We start from the raw sequence: 24,753 nt of genomic DNA, 5'->3' as shown, positions 1-24,753 counted from the left end.
TAAGTTCTCAGACAAGTTTTCTATCAAGAAGCCAATTTATGGTGACTTGAAAAACAAAACACACAGAGCAGGGCCAAATTTTTAAGTATATTTTATTTTTACCCCTTGCATCTACGGACACTTCATCAACTACAGCAGCTCACAACACCTTAAATTTCAAAGCTGAATCCTTTAGACCTCAAGAAGATACACTAAATCAGCTCCACCAGGCCAAAAGGAAGAATAAGCCACTGGTATCCCAGAGAAGACTATTTCATGATTATTTCTGCCCACTCGAGTACAAGCAATAAAAAGTTGACTGAATTCAAGGGGAAATCATAAGGTGAATTTTAAAATGAAATTGTAGGAAGTTGATGGAATTGCCCCATTATGCTGGGAAGCCTTCTTGAATGCCCATGTGAGAGCAGTAATATAGTAGAAGCAGTGGGGGGCAGAAAACAATCCCTTTTGTTCACTTTCCCTATAATCTTTTATCATTGTTGTATGGATTTTTTTTTTTTTTTTTAATTCAAAGAGCAAAGAAGGACAAACTAAAAGGTTCCCTCCGTGCCCCAGTGAGTTATCTTAACTCCACTGCCCGGAGTCATCAATACCAACAATTTCCTGCATGTCTGCAGGGGACAGCTTTCATGCTTTCTGTCATCCAGGCTTCTTAATCCTGTTCCTAAATTAGGGAAATGCCCCATCTGATGAGGCAGGGCCCTTTGTCCACAACAGAAGTAAGGTCCACATCTGCACTTTCCCAGCTTCCCTTGCAGCTAGGGCCCAAAATGTGGGCTCTGCTGATCAAAGGCACCCAGGCCACACTTTGAAATGGACACTGAGGGCAAGAAGAGCAGCAGGAACCCAGAATCCATCCTACAGTACTGGTAACAGTGGAGGCAGATCCAGCTTTCAGGCTCAGGGGTGTCAACGATTCAGACTGTAGTTCCATGTCCACTGATAGCTGCTGCGGTCTCTTTGCAAAACCAGTTACGTAGAATTTGGGGTACTGCTTCTAGACATATGGCCTCTAAGCCTGGTTCTTAGGCACTCCAAAGATTTCTGAGCTGTTCACTATCCTTCAATACATCTTTTCTGCTTATATGGGCCAGAGCTGGATTTCTGCTTGAAAATTAAGAACTCTGACTGATTTGGTGTCTTTTCAGATGTTTATAATATTCAAGTATGCACACTCATAAACATATGTGAATCTTTTTGTCCACATATAGAATCACCTGTACACCCTGTTCAGAAGGTCTTCTATCATCTCCCCTTTTTTCACTCAGCAATATATCTTGGCCATGTTTTCATGTCAAAAATACAGTTTTTAAAATCATTTGTAAGTATAGTCTATCAAATTTAATGGTACTGTTATCAATGATGTGGAAAATTTTATTTCTTGTATTTTTTTATATTTCCAATCCAACAGCATGTCTATAACCAATGCCAGAGAGATGAATATTTTTTTAAATCATCAATATATTTAAATAATACACTAAAACCCACAAAACTGCTCAAAGCAAATGACAGTTAAGCTAACTAACAAACCTGAGACATAAGCTGCTTTAGAAAACTCCCTAAGTGTTAAAAGCATTTTTTAAACTTTTTGTGTAACATGTAAAACTACATTGAGTCAGATTATCTAAACCAGGAGTGGGCAAGGCAATTTTTGTAAACAGTATCTTACTGGAACACAGCCATTCATTTACATATCATCCATGGCTGTTTTTGCCCTACAACAGCAGAGCTGATGAGTTAACAAAAGACAGCATGGCCTACAAGCTCAAATTCTTACTATCTCTTCCTTTACAGGAACAGTTTGCCAACCTCAATGCTAAACAGTGCTTTCAGAGGTTAATTCCAGTCCATTCATAGACAGCTTAAATCTAGTGTTGGATGGACAGATGAACCAACAGATATACGGGTGGACAAAGGAACACACAAACATTCAACTGGAGTAGTACACTCTACTTAGTAGTTCTCAGTGGCTAACCCAAAGCCACGATCAAGAATGATGCTGATGATATGCAACAAACACGGAAAGGTAGCACATAGGCTCTTTGCCATTAAGTCTTCCCTCCTCTGGCAGCAAGATCTACATGCCAATAGACAAGGCTTGAAGCCAGTACACACTCTGTCTTGTCGGTGAGTCAATGGTGGTCATTCAAGAGTCTTGTCTTTCCTGCCTTTTAAATCAGTTGCCAGCTGATTAGCAAATCCCTGGAACACACAATTCTAATGGCTGGCACACTAAAAGAAATGGACTAGCATCTTGGCCCACTTCCTTTGAAAAGCTGCCAGTGAGTGACTAACTGCTTCATTGTATTAAATAAATTACCCAGAATAATAAGACCTTATTACTTTAACACTTAATTAAGGAACAACATGGCAAACAAAGCGTTGTTCTCCATCAACAAGATCATGCAGAGAATTAGATTCAAGAAGAGTCTCTTATTAAAAACAACCAAAAAAAAAAAAATCTACTAGATTCACATAAATTTAATCCTGAGAGCAGAAGAATGAGAATATGTTTTTTTATTTGAACTTGGCAAACAGGTCACCTAGAGGGCAAGCCATAATTCATAGGTACTTTAGTTACACTAATTTAAAAGATACTTACTCCAAGAGAAGGTTATTATTTCGAATGAGCATTCTTGCATTCCTACCCCATGACTATGTGCTTTTTGAAAGAGAACAGGTAAGAGAAGTAATAACAGAAAATTTCAGGAACTGAAGAGCCCCTAGACAGTCATATTACAGATTCCTGTTTTCATAGCAGTGGGACCAACTGAGGCCACTCCATTTCACCAAATGCTGATTACATGCTAATCTTGGCACTAATGAGCATTCCAGACAAACCCTTCAGCATCAGACATACATTGACAAAAATGCGTCATCCAGAAAAATAAGAAATCTTTCTAAGACCAAAATTTACAAGATGCAATTTTTGGCTCAAATATCAGACCGGATTTTTAAAATATATTTTTTAAGCTCCACATATATGTGTCCTTTGTAATTGTAAATGCACTTATATTCGTATTACCTATGCACTTACAGACTCATGGCATGAATGAGTTCATGCCTGGCCCCATTTTATTGCCTATCCTCTTCCCTTTTTCCTTCTCGTTTTCTTCTCATTTGTTCGGTCATCTTGAACACATTTTTAAAATAAGGCAGTGTCAAAATGTATATGCTATGGACAATACACCTTTATCCATTAATAGTTATTGCCTACCCAATATATGCAGGCATCCTACAAGATACGGGAATATGAAACTGAAAGGGGCAGTCCCTGTCTTTGACAAGCATACACTCAACTGGGAGTTATAAAGATGGAAAGACATGATCAGTAAACAAAAACATGATGCAGTAGTGGGGATAAACCACTCTAGGAAAACAGAAGGAAGCAACAATCTGGTTGTTAAGGACCGAGGAAGCTTCACCAACATGGAGGCCACAACTGAGAAGGGTCTTGGAGCTAACGGGGAAATAAAGAGAGTATTCCATGTAGAAAGAAGAGATGTACACGAAGAAATGGAGGTGTGAAGTCGTGTGTGCGTGCATCTACAAACACGTGTCAACACACACTTACGTGCTGTTTCAGGTAAGGGTGAAAGCTTTAAATTATATACCCAAGTCCCTAGAAAAACCTTTTCAATTCCTTCTGGCTTTACATATTAATAACACATGTAGAAAGTGTCTGCAAGAAAATAATAACTCACTCTTAATGATGCAAGTTTCCCTGTGAGGCACAATATTACCATTACAGAGATAATAGGGTCATTTCTCTGCCCTGGCACTAATCTACAGGAATGCTAGTTTCCTCACAAATGCGAAAGTCAGCAGGGCTTTATTCATGTTGCATTATACATGATGCAGTGATAAAACTTAAATGTTCTTCTTAAAAAGAATAAAGTATATTTCTAAAATGTTACTTTATGCTGCCTGGTTACTAACAACATTGGAAATCTTCATATTTGAGAAAGTCTATCTCATTTGTCAGAATTTACAGTCTAGTGGGGGAGAGTGGGCAAATCCACTCAACCAAGAACCCAACTCCCAGCCCTGTCTCTGCATCTAACTAATTTGGTGATCTCTGACAAAGCACTGTATTGCTTTTATGCCCTAGTAACCCATCTGTAAACTAGGGAAAGCAGCATCTGTCTGTCTGCCACATCATAGGGACAGAACGAGGACATATCAAGTTAATCACACTGTGGAGGTCCTTTCAGTTCTTAGGAAGAGGACAATCTTACATTTGAAATAATTCAATGATAAAGTCATTAAAATTACAAAGAAAGTTTTCATTCTAGGGACATTTATCCTTACTCCTGTTATTTAACCATCAACGAATCTCTCTATATTACAATTGTTATTTTTCCAAATAATCTTTCAGATGAGGCTACTAATTATGGTCATAGTTTGATAATTTTCACTTCTATACCAACAATTCATTTTAATATTGATGTAAGAGATGAGAAAATATATGAACAAGAGAAGTAAGTGCAATCTCTTCTAGTAATCTTTTAAATTATTCCCCAAATACAGTTGTAATCAATTTCCCCCTCACCTCTTTACCTCAAATTACCGAAAATCTAGATTGACCATTTATATTAGCAAGACCAAATCAATATGCTGTTAACAGTATTATCTGTCTATATAAGTCATTATAATAGTTGTTATAATATTACTATCTAATTAAAAGACAAAATTACCTTTCAATAAAGAATAATTAAGTGCTAAACTTTTCATACTATTTAAGCCATGGTGATTATTGGGAGCATGTGTGGACAGCATAAACCAGCATAGTAAGTGACAGATCGTGACAGACAAAAAAGACAAAGGAACGGTCTGTTCCAAAATAAAGGAGACTAAGGAGACAACAATAAGTAGAGACTCTGGATTGGATCCTGACCCAGAAAGATGACATTAGTAGGACTACTGATGAAATTTGGATTAGGTGTGTGGAGGAGTTAACAGTATTGGATCACTGGTAATTTCCTGGCTTTGATTATTATTGCTACAGTTATCTGTGAGGTTAACATCTGCAGAAGCCAAGTGGGGGATACGTAAAAATTCTTTGTACTCTTTTTGCAACATTTCCATTTAAACTTATTTCAAAATGAAAAGTTTAGCAAAATATTAACATTAAAGTTTTTTAAAAGGAGACTGACCCATCTTAATCAGTCTCCCATAGATTCTGGGAAAATACAGTGTAATTTGATGGGCAAGTATGCAAAATTATGAATGTCACTAAACACCAACTATAGGAAACTGAGCTAAATATGAGGCATGATAGAGGCACTGTAGATTCATACTGTCTTGTGATACAATCTCTGTTTTTTGAAATATTAGGCAAATAGAAAATGAGGTTACTAATAAGCTACCCAATTGCAAAAGAAGTACAACCACATTTAGTACTGTATATGTGACCTTCATCTACCTGGATGAACTTAACCAAAGTTCTGATGATACAGAGACATAAAGATGGGAAGACATAAATTCATTATCTGTGCATGCCTGTCAGCTTTTTGCTGGAGACTCTTGACCACTAAATAAAAACCAATAACCCATCAAACTGTCTAAATATAAACACAACATCAAGTCAGGATCAGCAAGTATCTTGAATGTAACCAGGAGACTTGTCACACAGAGATACAAAAACATTTGAAATCTTAAAATCATTAGTGTTATTGTTTTAGAAGGTCATGTTTTCTTATTGCTGAAATACCACTGAAAAGTGACATCTATTATTTTTAACTGAATGGTGACACTGAGAACATAGTGACAAGCAATATTAAATAGGAAGGCCTGGACCCATTTCAACTCAAATGCACTCTAATTCTTTTCTTGGTAATTAATTCATTTGAAAACCCCACATTTCTAATTTTTTGTGAGTGTAATGAGACAAGTTAGGCTTCTTTTCAGACTAGTTTGCAAACATAGCACAAAAGCAATGATATGATAAAGCAACCATCATATTTCTTACACAACTTCAAAATTAACCTAATTACCTTTTCCTATCTCATTTAAGGTAACAAAAGCTTTGAGACTGACGATATTGCATAATATGCATCAATATACTTAATATATACATTAAAATTTAACCACTTTGTAATATATCTTGTTCAATTTTTGCAATGACTTAGTATTTTTTCCCTGTACTCTTTTAGTACACAGCATTTAATAATTTAAAGTTCTCACATATGTAATTTTACTAGCAGTTGTCCTTCTTTCATGTTTAATATATTATAATTCCTTTAGTAAATATTTTCCAATGCATTTTCTATAGCAAGGAGCTATATATGGGTGAACTTCATTCATATAAATAGACTCTAACATAGTAAATGGCAAAATGACAAAGAAAATAATTGAATACTGAATTTAATGGCACTATTTTAAAGCCATTCTCTATCAGCACATGGACAGTTGAAAAGAAAAACAAAAATCACCTAACAAAAAAATTATATCAAGATAGAAAAGGAAAACATTAATTCACTGTGAACTGTAAGATATACCATTATTTTATGAACCACTAGGAATGAGAAAACTGCCCATCAAACTGGCACTGTTTAGAATTTTACTCTGTTTACAATTATTTTCTTATCAAAAAAAGAAGTTTAGGCTTAATCAGGCATGGGTTTTATTACATATCACCCTTCTACAGACATAACAAAATATAAGCAAAATAAATTGGTTAAGCTATTCCTAAACTCTTTGGCCTTTAGAAGCTAATTCTTCTCATTCTTCTTTTGACTTATAGTCATCAGTGTCCATGTTTTTCCACAGAATAGCACTTTCTGTATCAGCAAGCACATCAGTGAAGCAGCACTTTATCAATGAATCCATAAAAGAATTATAAGATTGGTGCTGGGCTCTCAAGCTAGCTCAGTATTTAGCAACAGCCTATTGCTGATTCATGCTTCCAAAGACTGTTAAATTATGATTCTTCACTTTGCCTGACCCATCACAACCATCTGGAACCTCATTGTTAAAAGAATAGTTCTCTAGCATCTCTGGAATTTTATTCTAAGCTGTGGATCTGAAATCTATTCTATGTAGGTATTGCTGCTGATTGATGATTTGGGTATTTGTGCCTGAGTAGGTAACAGCAATTACTAGCCACTGGATAAGATGATTGCAAGGTGACATTGCTTTGAAGCCATATTCCAACTTCAGAGGTGTTAAAATGTGAGAGGTGATGGAGATCTCAGAATCAATAAAATGTAGTTCCTTAAATTGGGTAGATGACTTTAAAACATTAAAGTATTATTATAGATATTTTCTGCATTATGTTTTTGATATCTTAAGTCCCTCAGTTTCCATAAATACACTATGACCCATAAGGAGCGACAACTCCCACTAGACACCAAGCATTAGGGGCTGTCCACCAACTTCCTAAATGCAGAGAGTAAACAGAAAAAGTCAAAAAGGCACTGGAGCACATCAACAAAAGATAATTATTTTAAGGGTAAGAAAGGCACATGAAAACTACACGATGTTTTTCATACTGCAAAATTCATCACTGCATTATCTAACACTGAACGACAGCTGTTGACTTCATGAATCAGCATCCAATCAGGAAAACAGAAACCTTTCTAGAAGACTTGAATTCGGGCAATCTATTACAAAGACATTGGAAGGGCCAAGTAGCATGGTAACATAATGTAACCCGGAGATCAGGAAGCAGCTAACACCCCTGGGCTAGTCTCAGTCGTCCACAGGAGCCACTAACGGTGCTGGAACCACCATGAGCTGCTGCAGAGCAGGACAGACCCCACCGAAGGCCCCATATAACCAGTGCTGCCGAGCAATGGCAGCTGGAGCACAGCCTTGTCGACTACCGCCACCAATCCCAAAATGGCTCCTTTCTTCCACCTTCATCCCACCTTCTAAACCATTCCAAGTGCTCTCTGTTGACAGAATCCTGTTGGAAATCAGGCAGGAGATCAAGAAAATACACTTTACTCATTTTCAACCCCAGCATTACAGAGAAAAACACAGAAGGGAAAGTGTGAGGATGAGAGGCAAATGGACAAACATAGCACAGATTTACATTACAAAGAACATTTAAGAGAAGAAAAGGTCACCTTTGATGAGAAATAATGGGAACCCCATATGTTAATGCTCAAAAAGCTAACGTTTGAGCCCATTCTGTACCTGACACTGTTTCAAGCATTTATATGTATCACCTCATTTCATCCCTACAACTCAATACAAATGATACTAGATTTATTCCACTTCTACAGATAAGGAAACCTAGGCAGAGAGACATTAAGTAACTCAGTGAAGTCATAAGACAGTGAGTGGTAACTCTGAGGTCCAGGCTCATAACCACCATGTTATATTGTATAGAAATCTGCCCAAAGTGGATTTCAGTAGCAATATCAAGTATGAACACTCATCAAGCTTGATCCTCACCATATGCCTTAAAAATCAAAAGCAGCCAATTGCATATTTTATAAAAGGGAACACTATGTTTTTAATATTTAAAAATGTGGCACACATAATCTTTAGAATAAATAATTGCTATTTTCCTGCAGACAAACCAAGTATTAAATCTAGATTCCTCACTGACCTCCAGCAATTCACTCCCATTTTCTCAAATTAATTTTTTAGACACTAAATGGGCTTTATATTCCATAAAGCAAATAATCACTAAAATCTCCACATACAAATCACCCAGTATTGGCCTCTGTGTGTTGCACTGTGTGTCACCCCTCCATTAGAAATCTACATTTTTCTTCTATGCAAATCCCTTCATATCAAATTCTGGATTAAAACTACCTAATTATGAAGGGCTCCAGGCATATTTATATAGCCAGAAACTATGATTTGTAGTCTAGTGGTTTAAATCAAATATCATTTATTTAATAAGCATTTCATAACCCCAAGCTATATTTAATGCTAGAGATAAAAAAGGATAAATTAGGTAGAATCCATCAATTCAACTACAACAATGCTAAAAGAGTATAGATAAAATTAATAAATAATTTCAAATTATTGAGAAAATTTTCCCAATTGTAATTTTTATAAACCTGACCATTTTATTTCTATTTGTGAAGAGTAAACCTATGTGAAAATTACTAAATATAACCCTAATGGTCTTAAAAATTTAGTGTTTACTACCTACCTAACCTGTAAGTAGAGGCAATTTATAGATCTTTAACTGCTGCTCAACACGCACTTTTACACTGAAGATGAAAACTCCGAAAGGGCCTTTTGTGTGCCTATTCCAAATTTAAAATTCTTTAGATCAACTATGAAAATGTCAGCTAAAAACACCCCATCTGCTAATCAACAGTTCAGTTTGGGCGGTGTTAATATCACTGTCTATATACTAAGTCATTGACAACTAGGTCTACAAGGTGAGGTTTACTTAGAAATTTTCTATTTTAACTTTCTTCATAAAGGACACTGTTTATCATATGTAAGTCGATCTTTCACTTTTAAACATCTGCCTTTGTACACATTTTGAGAAACACATTAGGAACTGCCTGTAATCAAAAGTAGAAGACTCTGGCTTGACCTAACATGATACAGTGCACACCCAAATATGCTAGGACAGGTTGTAAATAATCTTTTTTTTTTTTAAAGATTTTATTTATTTATTTGAGACAGAGAGAATGAGAGACAGAGAGCATAAGAGGGAGGAGGGTCAGAGGGAGAAGCAGACTACCTGCCGAGCAGGGAGCCCGATACGGGACTCGATCCTGGGACTCCAGGATCATGACCTGAGCCAAAGGCAGTTGCTTAACCAACTGAGCCACCCAGGCGCCCCAGGTTGTAAATAATCTTAAATGATCTGTAAGAGCCCCTGAAGGATTAAAAATATCCTACAATGGCCTTCACAAAGTTCAATTACTCCCTCTTCACAAAACCATTTTGGACCAACCATTCCTAAATCTGGCTGAACGCTGGCTGACATCTCTTAGTAAAGCTGTATGAAATATCTACCCTTCTCTCTCTCCTGAATTTGAACACTCTGAGTTGTGCTCATGGCTCAATAGCCTGAATAAAGATTTATGCTTAAGGGTGTTAATATTAAAATAAATCCACTGGATATTTTTAAATAATACAGAAACATCCTTTAATGCACTATTAACATTTATCAAGCACTAATTATCAGTCAAGCAGTATTATAGTTTACATGTATTAATATATTTAATCAAACGATACTAAGAAAGAAAAGTTTTATACTACTAAATTTGAAAATCCAGAGAAGAAATTATTATAAAAAGATATAAATGACCAACTTTTACTCGAGAATAAGTAGTAGTCTAGGGGCGCCTGGGTGGCTCAGTCGGTTAAGCATCTGCCTTCTGCCCAGGTCATGATCTTGGAGTCCTGGGATCGAGCCCCACGTCAGGCTCCCTGCTCAGCAGGGAGTCTGCTTCTCCCTCTGCCCCTCACCCATCTCATGCTCTCTCTCTCTCTCTCTCTCTCTCAGATAAATACAATCTTAAAAAAAAAAGAATAAGTAGTAGTCTAGTAATCATAAAAGATACTGAAAAGAAAGTCAAAGATGTGTCCCCAAAGTCACAAGAACCAGAAAGCTTTACGAACAAATTATATAAAACCTTACAGAACAGATAATTTCTAGTTATTCAGTCCAGTCTGGAGCACAGAAAAAGAAAGCATGCCATTTAATTCTACAACACTATAACAACCCTGATCCTGAAACCAGACAAGGTTTCTGATTCTGGAATCAAACTAGTATAACTTCTGATTCTGAAGGAAGGAAAACTATCGACCAATTTGACATATAAATACATGCTTGTGTTCATACATGTACAGAGAGAAAACTATGGTCCAATTTTACATATGAACATAAAGGTCTTTTTAAAAAAATCTTCAATTGAATCCAGCAATATGCTAAAAGAATAATGCATCATGATAAAGTAGAATTTATCCCAGGAATACAAGGATTGAAACATCAGAAAATAGGTTAATGAAATACCCCTCATCAAGAGATCAAAGAAGAAAAACCATATAATTGTCTCATCAGGTATCTAGAAAGAACTTGATAAAATGCAACACCTTGGGAGAAACAGGAGGAAGGGGAATTTAAGTTAAAAATAGAGAGATATTTCCTTAATTTGATGAAGAGTACTGACCAAGGCCCTGGTTAAGAAAGGAGGAGACACCCTTATAATAATAACAACGATAAATGTCTATCAATTATTGCAAAAAAAGAGCTATACCTATCATTAGCTATAGAAGATAAGATTTTCCACCCAGAAAGTCTAAAACACTTCACTAAAATATTATTAGAGAATTGAGTATGGTCTCCAAAGGCAGTATTAACATACAAAAATCAATAGCTTTTCTACATATCAGTAATAAAAAACTATTAGAAATATGTAATAGAAATAGCCCAATCGTAACGGCAACAAAGATCCTAAACATCTAGTAACAACCCTAACAACAAATGTGTCAAACCGAATGGTAATATCTACACAATTTACTAGTGGACATAAAAGTTTGAATAGATGGAGATAACCATTTTCTAGGAAAAGAAGAATCACTACAGTGAAGGTATAAAAACAGAAATAAAATGCTCTGTTTTCTGCCTACTTAAAACAAAGACCTTAAAACTGTATATAATTTAGAAATAATAGGTTATATGCTGCTCTCAGTGACATCTATTGTATGGATGGGCACAGATACTATGGTGACATTTCCAAGAAGGTAACATTAAACTGTTGAGATCCCGCTGTTGCAAGGTAGACTTCTAACAAACAGACTAACACTTTTTATGATGACAGAATACAGAAAAAAAAAAATTTTTGTAAAAAAAAAATACAAGAATGAGCAAAAGTCTGACACACAGACAACAGAAATGCAAGACTTTTATTCTTAGTATTCTCAAGTTAACTCTTACAAACATTTCCAGCTTTCATTCTTTTTTTTTTTAATGTTTTATTTATTTATTCATGAGAGTCAGAGAGAGAGAGAGAGAGAGAGGCAGAGGCAGAGGGAGAAGCAGGCTCTCTGCTGAGCAGGGAGCCCGATGCGGGACTCGATCCCAGGACCCCGGGATCATGACCTGAGCCGAAGGCAGACGCTTAACCATCTGAGCCACCCAGGCGCCCTCCAGCTTTCATTCTTATCTTTCAGGCTATAAACAGCTAAATTTCAAGTCTTGTCTCCCTACAGTACCTGTGTCAATATACCTTATCCTTCTAGTTTTTCCAGTGCTATTTAGAGACATGCAGTGTCTGGCTTCAATCATTTATTATTCAGGGCTTAATCAATGAATATATGAGGCTTATCGAAAACAAGGATGGACTTAAACATAGGTTTCACAGTTTAAACAATAAAGGACATAGGCTTGTAAATTGCTCCTTCCACATAAGTGTGTATATACAACATATATATATATATATGTTATATATATATATATATATATATATAACAGATATCTTTACTTCAAAATTGTTTGGAATAAGAATTTACAAACAACTAAAAGCTGAGGAGAAAGAACGAAATTCTTTTGCATGTGCCGTAATTTATGAACTAAAAATCAGCTAAATCATTGAAAATGAATACATTGAAATACATCCAAAATAAACTGGTAAGTAAGGCAAATTACAGAATAGCTACAATATGTTCTTATTATTTTATGTTTATGTATGTTCTACACATTCACAGATTTGAATAAATGTAAATGCATGGGAAAAGATTTTCAAAGTAAGTTATAGAACAATGTCTATAGTATGATCTTATATAACTGTTTATATGTAAATGTGTTCTATACATTCATGTATGCATGCAAATATACATGCATAAAAAAGGTCTGAGAAAAGGAGTTGGGGGTAAGGAAAAGAAACTTTTTTTTTTTTTAAGATTTTATTTATTTATTTGAGAGAGAGAATGAGATAGAGAGAGCATGAGAGTGGGGAGGGTCAGAGGGAGAAGCAGGCTCCTCGCTGAGCAGGGAGCCCGACGTGGGACTCGATCCCGGGACTCCAGGATCATGACCTGAGCCGAAGGCAGTCGCTCAACCGACTGAGCCACCCAGGCGCCCAGGAAAAGAAACTTTCATTTTCTGTTCTATATAGCTCTATGATGCTTGAACCTATACAAAAGTACATTGATTAATGACATTGAATTTTATTAAAAACACAAAGTAAATCAGTCTATCATGTAGCTTAAGCTTAGTCATTGACAATGCATCCAGTTGGATTAGGCCAATGATCAAAAATAGACATCTGTCTAATGTCCAAAGTTAGTCTGAAAGTGAATGTCAATAATATAAAGAATATGCCGAGTATAAGAAAGTTTCACTGGGTCCTATCCCATGAAAATTTCAATTTATCAAGTCAATCACAGAAGATATATAAACAAATTTAAAGGCAAATTTTGTACTTCAAGTTGATTGAAAACTTTTGATTCTTCTTGCTACTTAATAGATCAGGCCTTCTCATCACAAAATAGGACAATAATCTATTAGCTGCATTCCCTGTTTGTTTTAGGTTTATAATAAATTCCAGAGGCGCCTGCGTGGCTCAGTTGGTTAAGCGTCTGCCTTCGGCTCAGGTTATGATCTCAGGGTCCTGGGATTGAGCCCCGTGTTGGGCTCCCCACTCAGCGGGGAGTCTGCTTCTCCCTCTCCCTCTGTTCCTCTCCCCCTGCTTGTGCTCTCTCTAATAAATAAATAAACAATCTTTGAAAAAATAAAATAAAATAAGTGCTACTCCGCAAGGTTAAGATGGAAGTCCACATGACTATAAAGAACAAATATGAAATAAAAAACATGAAATATAAAAATTCACTTGTAATCAAATAAGCAAACACTGAAATAAAATGATAGTAATAATATTTGTTTAAAAGTACAGATAAAAGTCTGGCAGTATATGCAATAAAAAGTCAACAGTAGTTAAGGAATGGATTTATAAGCTCCTTTTATCTTCTCTTTTGTACTTTTTAGGAGTTGCAGTAAGCAGATATGAAAGACTGAAAAATAAGTGGTGTGCCAAAAGTCAGCCAGCTAAGTAGGGAGTAGAGCCAGCATTTCAAACTCAGGTAATCTGGTTCCAGAATCCACACTCTTAACACAGAGTTTACTGGATTACCCCAGGGCAGAAAAGATGCCTACAGGAAAAAGAAAAACCTGACTGGCCACCTAATGTGTCCAAACATAATGAAAATAGGTTATATGGAGGAAATTAGGGACTTTATTGGTAATAGGAACATGAGAAATTAAGCAGATGAAAAAAAGAGAAAAAACATTATTTGGTCCAGAGAAGACAGAGCCTGTATATCAATGAGGGAATAAAACGCCCTTATTTTTTTTTTTTTGCTCAGTTGTAAATCATATCAATATGATGATCATAGTAATGTAAACACTAATGATCTGACCAAAAACTACACTCAAAGTCCATGAAGATTTGGGGAGAAGTTCAAATATGTTGAGAGGAAGGAATGGCACATGCTGGGGAAAAGGGGAGACATAAAATAGCTAAATTCTAGTAGGAAGTTAAAAATCACAACCCCTAAAATGTTAAAAAGCAGTATAAGCATATTCTTACAAATATGATAAATTACTAGAAAAAATGACTTAAAGAGTTGAAAAGAATCGCCTGTAGGGGAGAATCACCAATTTGGTGAAGGCTGAAGTAAGAAACTACTATTTTTTGTCCTAAGATACATACTTGACTTTTTAACTTCCGTAAAAGTGTTAATTTCAATTTAAAAACTAATTCAAAAATATCACAAACGAATTAAATTCTCTCACATTACTCAATTCTTGTGAGTGTAACTAGTATTAGATGTACTTGCCTGAATCAAGATAATCCACTTCATGATGTCAATCAAAACAAATTTAAAAGGTAAAATACTCTTTTGTGTACACTGATACTGGGCATAAACATTTTTAAAGTCTTCTACCACTCAAAAGCTACTTAAAACAATTTTCTTCTCTTCAAGATATATGAATTCATATATAATCAATGTATTTACTAAAGAAAGGAGAAAAAGAAAAGAAAAGCCCCTCGATACCATTATGACCTATTTTTGCCTGAAAGGGTCATCTGAATCCTAGAAATGAAGCACCACAAGACTTTTAGTCTTTTTTTTTCCCCACTAGAACAACCATAGATGAAAGCCGTATTTACTTCATTATCACTGATGTCATGAATCAATTTCAACTAAATAAATCCAAAAAGCTCAAAAAGGATAAAAGCAAAGCTTCTCTACAAGATGCCTATATCTGATAATGTCACACTGACTCATTTTCTTTTTGAATCATAACAATTTTGTACATTTTTGACACTGACTAGATTGCTCTTCTAGATCTGTCTTTTCTAAACATACCTCTCCCATTTTTTGAAAGTTTAATTGCATTTACGTATCAAAATTAGAATACAGAAATATTTTCCTTCCAAATTTAGAAGATACAGGTTCTACATTTATTTATTATATATTCAACATAAGTAGAAACAAAATTCAAGAAAATTGCTGCATAAAGAATGGATTACCTATTTTTACTTTCATCTTTACAGTTCATAAAGTTAATGGCTGAACTGAAAGAAATCATTTCAAGTATCATTGTAGCCCAGACATGTGGAGAGTCACCATAGCACAGATGTTTGAACATACGGAACAGGATAGAGACTGGGCCCAAAAAGGAGGGAATCAGAGAGGTCGAGAAGAGCTGTGACAAGGACAATGCTTTGCCTTCACCAAATGGTTTCACCCCCTCTCCTCAAAATGCAGGAAGAGACATTGCTCAGCTGCCTTGGCCTCTAGCTAGGAATGAGGGACTAGGTCCCTTAATGAATGCATGAACCACAGGCTCCCAAACCCCATCCGTAACCACACTGAATTTGTGACATATATAGTTTTCATAACTTTCAAAGAAGCAAATTAATCCTAAGCCAATGGAGAAATTAACACAGTACATATTCAAACCTTGGACTACACACTACATAAGGGATGTACTGCCTCAAAGCATAGCTATTGATAGTACAGATTTCCATTCAATTAAAAAGTAGATGATTTTAGGAGCGCCTGGGTGGCTCAGTCGTTAAACAGCTGCCTTCAGCTCAGGACATGGTCCCAGGGTCCTGGGATCAAGCTCTGCATCGGGCTCCCTGCTCCACGGGAGGCCTGCTTCTCCCTCTCCCACTCCCCCTGCTTATGGTCCCTCTCTCACTCTCTCTCTGTCAAATAAATAAAATATTGAAAAAAATAAAAATTAAAAAATTAAAAGTAGATCATTTTAATTCTGTGGGTAAATCTTTAAAATGGCGTATTTCTTGGCATGAAACTAGGATGCTAGAGAAAGTTGTTTTATTTATGCCCTCCATTCAATAAAGTTTAGGTGGGACGTAAAATTGGGCAATGTTAGAAAGAAGGCAGCCTTTGGGGTCAGAACCTCTTGGTTTAAATCTAATTACCATTTATTCCTCTGTGAGCAAGTTTCTGAAAACTCTCAACTTCAGTTTCAGGATACCACCACCCCAGAGGGCTCTTGTGAAGATCCAATGGAACCACTGGTGTCATAAATGCCCAATACCTGGCTCTGGAGACAGACAAATGGGGTTTGAAATCTAGCTGTGTGGCTTTGAGCAAGTTGCTTAACTTCTCTAATGCCCAGGGGTTCCTCATCTATAAAATGGTCATGGTGACAGAATTTTTCTGATAAGGCTATTATGAGGATTAACTGAAATAGTCCTTCTGTCTATGCAATACAGTACTATGTTAGTACTTAAGTGTTCAAAAAGTGCTTAAAGATGAGGCAGATACACACATGCATTATCCAACTTAATCCTCTCAACAAACTTATGAAGTAAATTCCATTATACATAAACAGATAGGGCTCCTATTTCAGCCATTAGGACGAAAGTAGCATTTATATTAAATTATGAAAGGCTGTTGACTATACTAATCAAACTAAGGATAGCTTCATATTAAAAGAGAAGCATCTTTTCTCTATCAAGATTATGTATTATACCAGTCAAGATTACCTATTTTATTAGTAAAGTTACAGAGGACTAGAACTCAAAGGAGATTATACCTAAAATGAGATTAATAGATTTCCCCCGGATCCGTCCATTTAAACAGAGGAAGATCAAAGGAACTAGAGTAACTCAAGGAACTTTAAGAACCTAAAGAATCAAAATGGTGAGGATTTTCACTTTTGGTTTCTATTTCTCTCCTTCCTTCCCACAATCTTCTACTAAAGACCATCATTCACTAAGCTGTCAGGGAACTAGGCCCCAGTCTCACGTCATTCTGGGCAAACCACCCATAGAAAATGCAGCTCTGTCTCCATATATAAAATCCCAGAAAAGTCAGAATAGCTGGGCTTGAGCCTCATATCATCACTGGAGATCATGGCAGCCCCTTTAGAACCACAAAGAGTCAGGTAAGAGCAGTGGCCATGGGAAGAATAGGTCCTAGCAGGAAAATAAGGGACCAATAGGTGGTAAAAAGCTAAATGAGAGAGAGCTGTGCACTAAGACTCTGAGCTAAAGCCTCTACAATTAAATCAATCTCAAACAGCATTTAGTGACATAAATAATGTAGATAAAATTATATATTATAGGAAAATTCTTTGAGTTAGCAAGTTTATTTTTATATATGTCAAATATTTTGGCTTCCTAAGGAATTCTTTATCTGGTATCCTATAAATACTTTATTTCGGGAATTATGTATAGAACATGACTCAAAATTTGGGGAAATAACAGCTTACCTTAATGACGAGGAAAAAGCAAGTAACAGATGATGCTTTCCTGAAATTTCCTATTGTATTCACCTAGTTACAATGGTGCAATGGCAAAATATGCCAGGGAATTACTTCTCAACAAAATTCTATTAATGAACATTATTAGAAAGTGCACTCTTCTGTTCCCCAGGTATATTTAGGCCTTCTCATCCTCCCTTCCTATTCAACATCTCTCTCATACTTTCCTTTTCTTTATTTCTCTAGATTACATTCTGCTAACTTCTTTGGCCTTATCGTTCAGCTAATTCTCCCTTGGTTTATAATTTCTGGCTAAACCAGGAGTTTTTCCTTCATTTTCCTTCTTTTTTTTCTGTACCAGTTCAGTATACATCCAAAATAAATACACATATAGATACCAACCATTCATTTTAGGGTATCTAATCTACCATTCTATTATTATCAGACAAGGAAATCTTATCCTATCTTTATTCAACACTTCCCTCTTCTTTCCCCTCCTGAAATTCATTTAGACACCAAGTATTTCATATAATCTAAGAAATTCCCAACCCACCCCCCTCTGCTAATTCAGGCCCTTACCATTTCCTAGACAAGCTGTTAAAGCCTCCCAGCCCAGTCTAATGACCAGTCTTTCCTCACATTAAGGTTTGGAGGTAGTAAGAGCTAGACATCAGTTCCAGACTATCCATTGGGTTCCAATCCATCCTAGGAGGCTCTAGTTTGTCCTTGTTCTCTCCTACTTCATGTCCATCTTCCCTGCCTGGCAATCAACCCTACAGATTTCAGTAGACAGCACCAAATACAGAAGCAACAATTTTCATAGACTGTTCAGCTTCTATAATTATATATATTATAGCTATATATTCTTCATTAGATCTTGTGTTTTGCATCTCTGATCAAACCTTGACTGATACAGCAGTATCTAGAGATGTGCTCATTATAATCCATCAGATGGATATAACTTAGCTTATTCAAGCAATCCCAAGTCCCCTAGTGATAGACAAATGGGTTGTTTTTAGTCCTTGCCCTTATGAATAGTGCTGTAGTGAACACTAATATTTTTTCAGACTTTTATTAGTCTATCTCTGAAATAGATTCTTAGAGGAAGACTATGGGTCAAAGGGTAAATAATTATTACTGCTATCAGTTCTCTTTCCTCCTTAAAATCTATGACTTCTTCTGGAAACCATACAAGCAACTGTGGCAGATACTGGTAGTTGTTAATATCCATCTCTCATCATTGCATAATAAAATTTTTAGTTGGGCACTAAGCTAAAGACAACTTTTCTCAGCCTCCCTTGTGACTGGGTGTGGCACCGTGATGAAGTTCTGACCAATGGAATATGCACAGATTTAATATGTGCAATTTCCAAGTCATTCTTTAAGAGAAGGAGAATTCTTTTCCCCTCCCTTCCTTCCCCCTTCCTTGTGGCTGAAATGTTTCTGTGAGTTGGGAGCAAAGCAGCCATCTGGGACCAGAAGCTGGAAAGTCACAAAGACAAATGGAGAAACCAGACAGGATTCTGGTGCCTGATATTTATGTGAGAGAGAAATAAATTTCTGTCTTACTTAAGGCCTTACCAAGGGTTTACTGTTAGCCTAAATAATATATCTAACTTTTTTTAGAATCATCTACCTCATGAATATATCTATGTTTAAGAGGGCATTCCATACATAGATTTTATAAACATTGCATTATACTCAAGTTATCTTTACTTACATATGACTATGTTTTGTTTAATTAAGATTACTTAGTAATTAACCTAAATGGGCTGTCATGTAACGAATACAACTCCCGATTATTTTTGCAAAGGATTGTCAGCCTAGTATTTAAAATACATTTGTGAACCTTCCCAGAATGAATTCCTTTAAAAAACTCTAAACGTAAGGGTTTATACCTTTGGTCTACGCTATTTTAACTATTCCCAAATGTATGCTGAAAATTCAAAAAGAATGTAAGAATAATAGTCAACCTATTAAATTATTATTTATGGATATTAAAAGTCTTCCCATTGCCACCACTTCTAAGTGGCCTCTGTGATAAACCTACAGTATCTTTTTCATTGCTCTATCTGATTCTGTTAATACAGAAATGTCTTCTACAAATAATCTCAGATTACTGAACCAAAAATGCTCCGTTCCTTTTTATATCATTCTGAACAGCAGGAAAGTTTGGTGTTTCCTCCAGCAGCGTGAAGCAGACCTGAGAGATGAGCAGAGCTAGGAAGATCCGCTGCATGGAGGGCAATGAAGAACCAGAGGCAGAACAGGCAGCGCACCTCCCCTCCCCGTCCCTTCCAATAATATGGTCAACTGGAAGATACCGATAGAACCAGAAGCTAAGTCTAAGAAAACCATGGGTTAGGAGCATCCTGAATTCTAAGAACCGAGAATCAAATAAGATAAATAGAGACAGGCAGCATCAGTTACTGTTTCAGAACTGATATGAAGCACTGGTTCTCAAAATTTAGTTGGAGTCAGAGTCACCAGGAGGGCTGCTAAGAGACAGCTCAGCCTCACTCCCGGGGGTTCTAATTCAGCAGGTCATGAAGCGAGGCCTGACAATGCGCATTTCTAAAAAGCTCCCAGGAGGCTTAGGCTGCTGGCCCAGGGATCAACTCTAGAGAACACAGATATGAAAGTTTTGGTGGCTCGCTCTTTTTTCCTAGACTACTTTCTTCTGCAGAGAAACTCTCTCACTGTGAAAGAACCCATTTTGCTCTTTACTGAGCCCCTGGAGGTCAAGAAAAGATTCAGAGTTAAAGTCCATGAAATGGCACATAATCATTGGGAAACTTCTGAAAAGCCTTTGAGCCCCATTCCTCATCAGTGTTTTTCATAATCTCTCCCAGTGCCAAGGCTACAACAAATTTCTCAAGTTCATTCTCTTAGCAGGAATCCTGTAACATTACACATTTCCTTTACCAATCTTGATTTCCAAATTTGCAGCAAAATGAATATTACTTTTCTAAGTTTCTTATTCACTCTCCATTTATTAAATATGTACTGAAAAAATCTGCATTAGTTGATAAGCTTGCACAGTTAGTTGGCCTTACAAATATAATATCCATAGGGGATCTAAAGTAATTAGCAATCAAATAGCTACTCAGTGTACACCTTCCGTGTTTTCCTATTCACCTCAAGACTTTAAATTCTTATGTTACTTTTAATTCCATAATGAGATATAAATCACAACAGAGTTCCTAAAAAATGTAAAGATTCCATTTAAAATATGTTTAACTTAAGAGCACTGGAACTCTGAAAATTTTCCAATGGAAGTATAAAATGGTATAACTGCTTCGAAAAACTCTTCAGTAAATTCTTACCAAGTTAAATCAACATCTACCCTGTGAAATGCCAATTCCATTCCTGGATGTTTATTACTCAAAAGAAAGGAAAGAGTATGTTCACAAAGCACCTATTCAAGAATGTCCCTAGCAACCTTGTACAAGATAGGCAAAACTGAAAACAGTGATGGACATTTATTCATCAACAGGAGACTGGATAAATTGTGATTATAGTCATACAGCAGAAATACTACTCAGCAATGAAAAAGGCATAAACTGTTGATAAGCAACAGTGTGAATGAATCTCAAAACATGAGGTTGAGCAAAGGAGGCAAACACAAAAGAATACATATGGTATGATTGATTTCTATGAAGCCCTAACACATGTGCAACTAATCTCCGGGGACAGAATCAGAAAGTGGCTAAGTTTGGGGTAGAGAAAATAGATTGGCAGGGAAGAGGCAGAAGGAGCTTCCTGGAGTGATGAAATTGTTGTAGATTTTGTTTTTCACAGTCTTTACCTGGATGTGTAAGACTGTCAAAAAAATCTATCAAACTGAACACTGAATATCTGTGCCATTTACTATATGTAAATTATGTCAATAAAAAATGATAAGCTTAACTATTCAAGAAAGAATGATTTACCAAAGCAATGTTCTTTATATTCAAAATAAAATATACGTTAGACAGAATAGTTTGATATTTAAAATTTCCATTATAGGTAATAAATAAGCAGTCACAGATGAAGGTTATAGAATTATGATTCTGAGCTCAAGGCAGGGTGACTGAACATCTCAGTTTGCCTTTTAGACAATCATTCTAGTGTTGGCCTAAAGCTATAGCACTGATAGTACCCCCTTTGCTATCAAATGTATCCTGATTTAGAGGAAGACCCATAGCTAAAAGGACATTTGATATTATTTGGTACAATGCACTCATTCACTTTGCCATTCAACCTACATTTCCTAAGCATCTACTATGTGACTAAACATAGTCTCTATGTTCTTGCTACCATTTCACATTGCTCCTTTGTTTCCACAATCAGAACCTAAAACAGCTAGATGGATTTTTCCCTAAAGTTAGCATAAAATAAACAGCGAAAGACAAAATAAATATAGAAGAAAGCAATCAGAATTTTCTATAAACAAGGAAAATACAAATCAAGCTTATAAAAAAAAAGGTTACAATTCTTTGGAGCTGTGTGAAACAAAATGCATAAAGACAGTCACAAATATAAAATAAAGGAAACCTTTACCTGCTGCCCTGTAAAGTATTTTAGGTTCAAAAAATATACAAGGATTTTTATCCTCTATGCATGACAAAAGAAGTCCCTTGGCCTGGAAAGGGCTTCTGGGTACAACCACCTGCAAAAACAGATTTTTTTTTTTTTTAAAGACCATTTCAGTATAAAATGTAGCCCAGTAAACTCACTTATAAGAAGGGTTGATATTTCAGTAACTAATTGTTACTAATTGCAGGGATCTTGTATTTTTAGTTTAATTACCATTATAAGTGTTACATATTGTCCCATCCCCAAAAAATTCCATTGTTAAACAAGTATTTATCACATGTCCATCATAGTCCGGTGGCTAAGATACTGTTCTCTTAAAAAGCTAAACTTGCATATGTATACTAAAAGGAATCTGCAAGAAGCAAAGTTGTCGATATCTTCCTATATTCACCTATAAAAAAAACTTTTCCACTAATACTCTACTGCTACTTTCAAAGGGCATGCAATTCTTCTCCAATTTTAATATACCAAAATCTCCTCCTTTCCCATGAAACACAGGGTCTTCATTTCCTAAGTGGAAAATAATCTGCTGAACTTTATGATCTGGGCACTGTAATGTCTGGTTATTGCAAAGCTGAAAGGAAAGTGTGGATACTGCCCACTTCCTCTTGAGAAGGCCTTTGAGAAGGAGGAAGATGATCACAGAAGGTGGCACAAGTGTTAACTGGGCCAAGCACTCTATGTGGATCTACTGTTCACAGCAACCCATACTATTATTATTTTCCCCAATTTAGAAAGAGACACAAAGGATTAAAAGAGAGATCAAATAATTTGTCCAAAGTCACATTGATTGCTTGACCAGGGATTCTTCTACAGTTCTGACACCAGACCCTAAGCTCTAACTACACCATTTTGCCTCAAATCACAAGCTTATGTCTAGTTTTTAATGACTGTTAAATAACTGCATAAATACCAGTGAATACCAGTGTTACATGGGAAGAGTTATTAAAATAAATCTGAGTTTATCTCAAAGACTCAAATAAGAGTCCTTGAAACAAACTACATTTGGCTTTCAAAATCAATTTTACACCATCCTAAAACTTTAGGATTCTTATTTAAAAAATAGCACAAATCTCACTCTTTTCTATAAAAACAGACTGCTGAACACATCGCTTACCGTACTACACAATGTCTTTAGGTTCCTACTTTAGTTTCTCTTCATCTCCTTTCCTCATGTACTTTTAGCATTTTGTACTATTTTCATTTGGGATTAAAAAGAGGGCAAGGGGCAAGTGGAGAAAGTTAGGAAATTGTGGAAAAAAAATCTCTTCTTAAAAATTCTGGGTAAGATCATAAACTTTAAATGTGAATCAGTGTTCAGCTCAAGCACAAAAATAAGTATTGTTTCAAATGTGGCTTCTGTCCCAACCTACCACTTCCAGCTTACACTGAAAAATTATGCAACCCCTACTCAACTAAAAAAAAAAAAAAAAAAAAAATTATGACTGCTCTGGTAGAAAAAATAAAAATAAAACACATGTGTTTACAACCAGTTCATGTTATCAAACACACATACATCACTGGGTGGACATAGGCGTTTCCATCACGATGCCCTAGAAAGCTCTTCAGTAAATAGAAATAGAAAAGATAATGTAAAAATTAACATAAAATATGCAAAAAAGCCACTTTTTTTTTTAAATCAAAAGACCTAAACTATTGTGAAAGGCGTAAGATTATTATGGAAGGCTTTAAAAGACAGATGCTTCAAAATTGTTTGATCGAGTATTACCTTACCTGGAAAACACATCTGGATTTCAAGGGTTTCTCTTAGACTGAAGCTAAAGTCCTATCCCTCTGACTTTGAGGTAAATATGCATTAAACAGTAGATTTATTAAAATTAACCCAGAATCGGTTAAGTGAGAAAGCCCCATTAGAAAGAAACAGAGCTTTGAAAGAGGGGGAAGTTAAACCAACTATGTTCTCTATCTCATCCTTTGAAGTTGGTGAAATTAATGTCAGGGTTAAGCCAGTGCTACTTCAACAAGAATATTCTATAAACCTGGGAACTGGAGAGCTGATCTAAAATAAATACTCTCTTTCTAAAAAAAACCAATTAAATTCACATAAATTCCATAAATCCTGTTTGCTTTCCTCTAGATAATCATATCAGTTAACAGAACAAACCAAAATGGAAATATCCAACAGAGAACAAATAAAGTACATAAATGAGGATACCTTGATTCCTGGGCAGTGAGCAAAAAAAGCTTCAGGACTCTGAGAATGATAAAGAGCCCCATGGCCGACACAGCCCCAAGGGGCCCGGATAGTGAGGCTTCCACAATTAAAAAGATCCCCAGAGCGATAGCGGTACTTGGCAGCTTCATTAACAATCTTGGAAGGGGGGAGGGGAGAAGAAGGACAGGTCACAAGGAGTCCTTTATTTCCATCCCTTTCCTTAACCATTTTATTAGATCTTTAAATATATGCACATAACAAAATAACTCCTAATGCATTAGCTCAAAGACGACCTAAAAATCCCCAAGATCAGAGGTGGGAGAGT

The 24,753-nt window shown here is 36.0% G+C and overlaps 1 protein-coding gene across 8 annotated transcripts in view; it reads right to left on the bottom strand.

Annotated features, from left to right (window-relative positions):
• The window catches only part of BCKDHB (branched chain keto acid dehydrogenase E1 subunit beta), a 213,583-nt gene that overhangs the window by 140,444 nt on the left and 48,386 nt on the right, over nt 1-24,753 (bottom strand). For all 8 annotated transcript variants that reach the window (XR_004676677.1, XR_004676680.1, XR_004676678.1 and 5 more), the window contains exons 5-6: nt 24,429-24,584; nt 22,217-22,325 (exon numbers count right to left, since the gene is read on the bottom strand). Coding sequence is in view for 4 of the 8 variants with exons in the window: in XM_034991519.1 (XP_034847410.1) it covers nt 22,217-22,325; nt 24,429-24,584 (265 nt within the window). In the remaining 4 variants the exon portion in view is untranslated. The remainder of the gene's footprint in view (nt 1-22,216; nt 22,326-24,428; nt 24,585-24,753) is intronic.

This window comes from Mirounga leonina, unplaced genomic scaffold (genome assembly GCF_011800145.1).
Source record: "Mirounga leonina isolate KUSES-001 unplaced genomic scaffold, KU_Mleo_1.0 Mir_53, whole genome shotgun sequence".
NCBI lineage: Eukaryota > Metazoa > Chordata > Mammalia > Carnivora > Phocidae > Mirounga > Mirounga leonina.
Note: the sequence above shows the minus strand (reverse complement) of the source record. Positions and strands in the feature narration are given on the sequence as shown.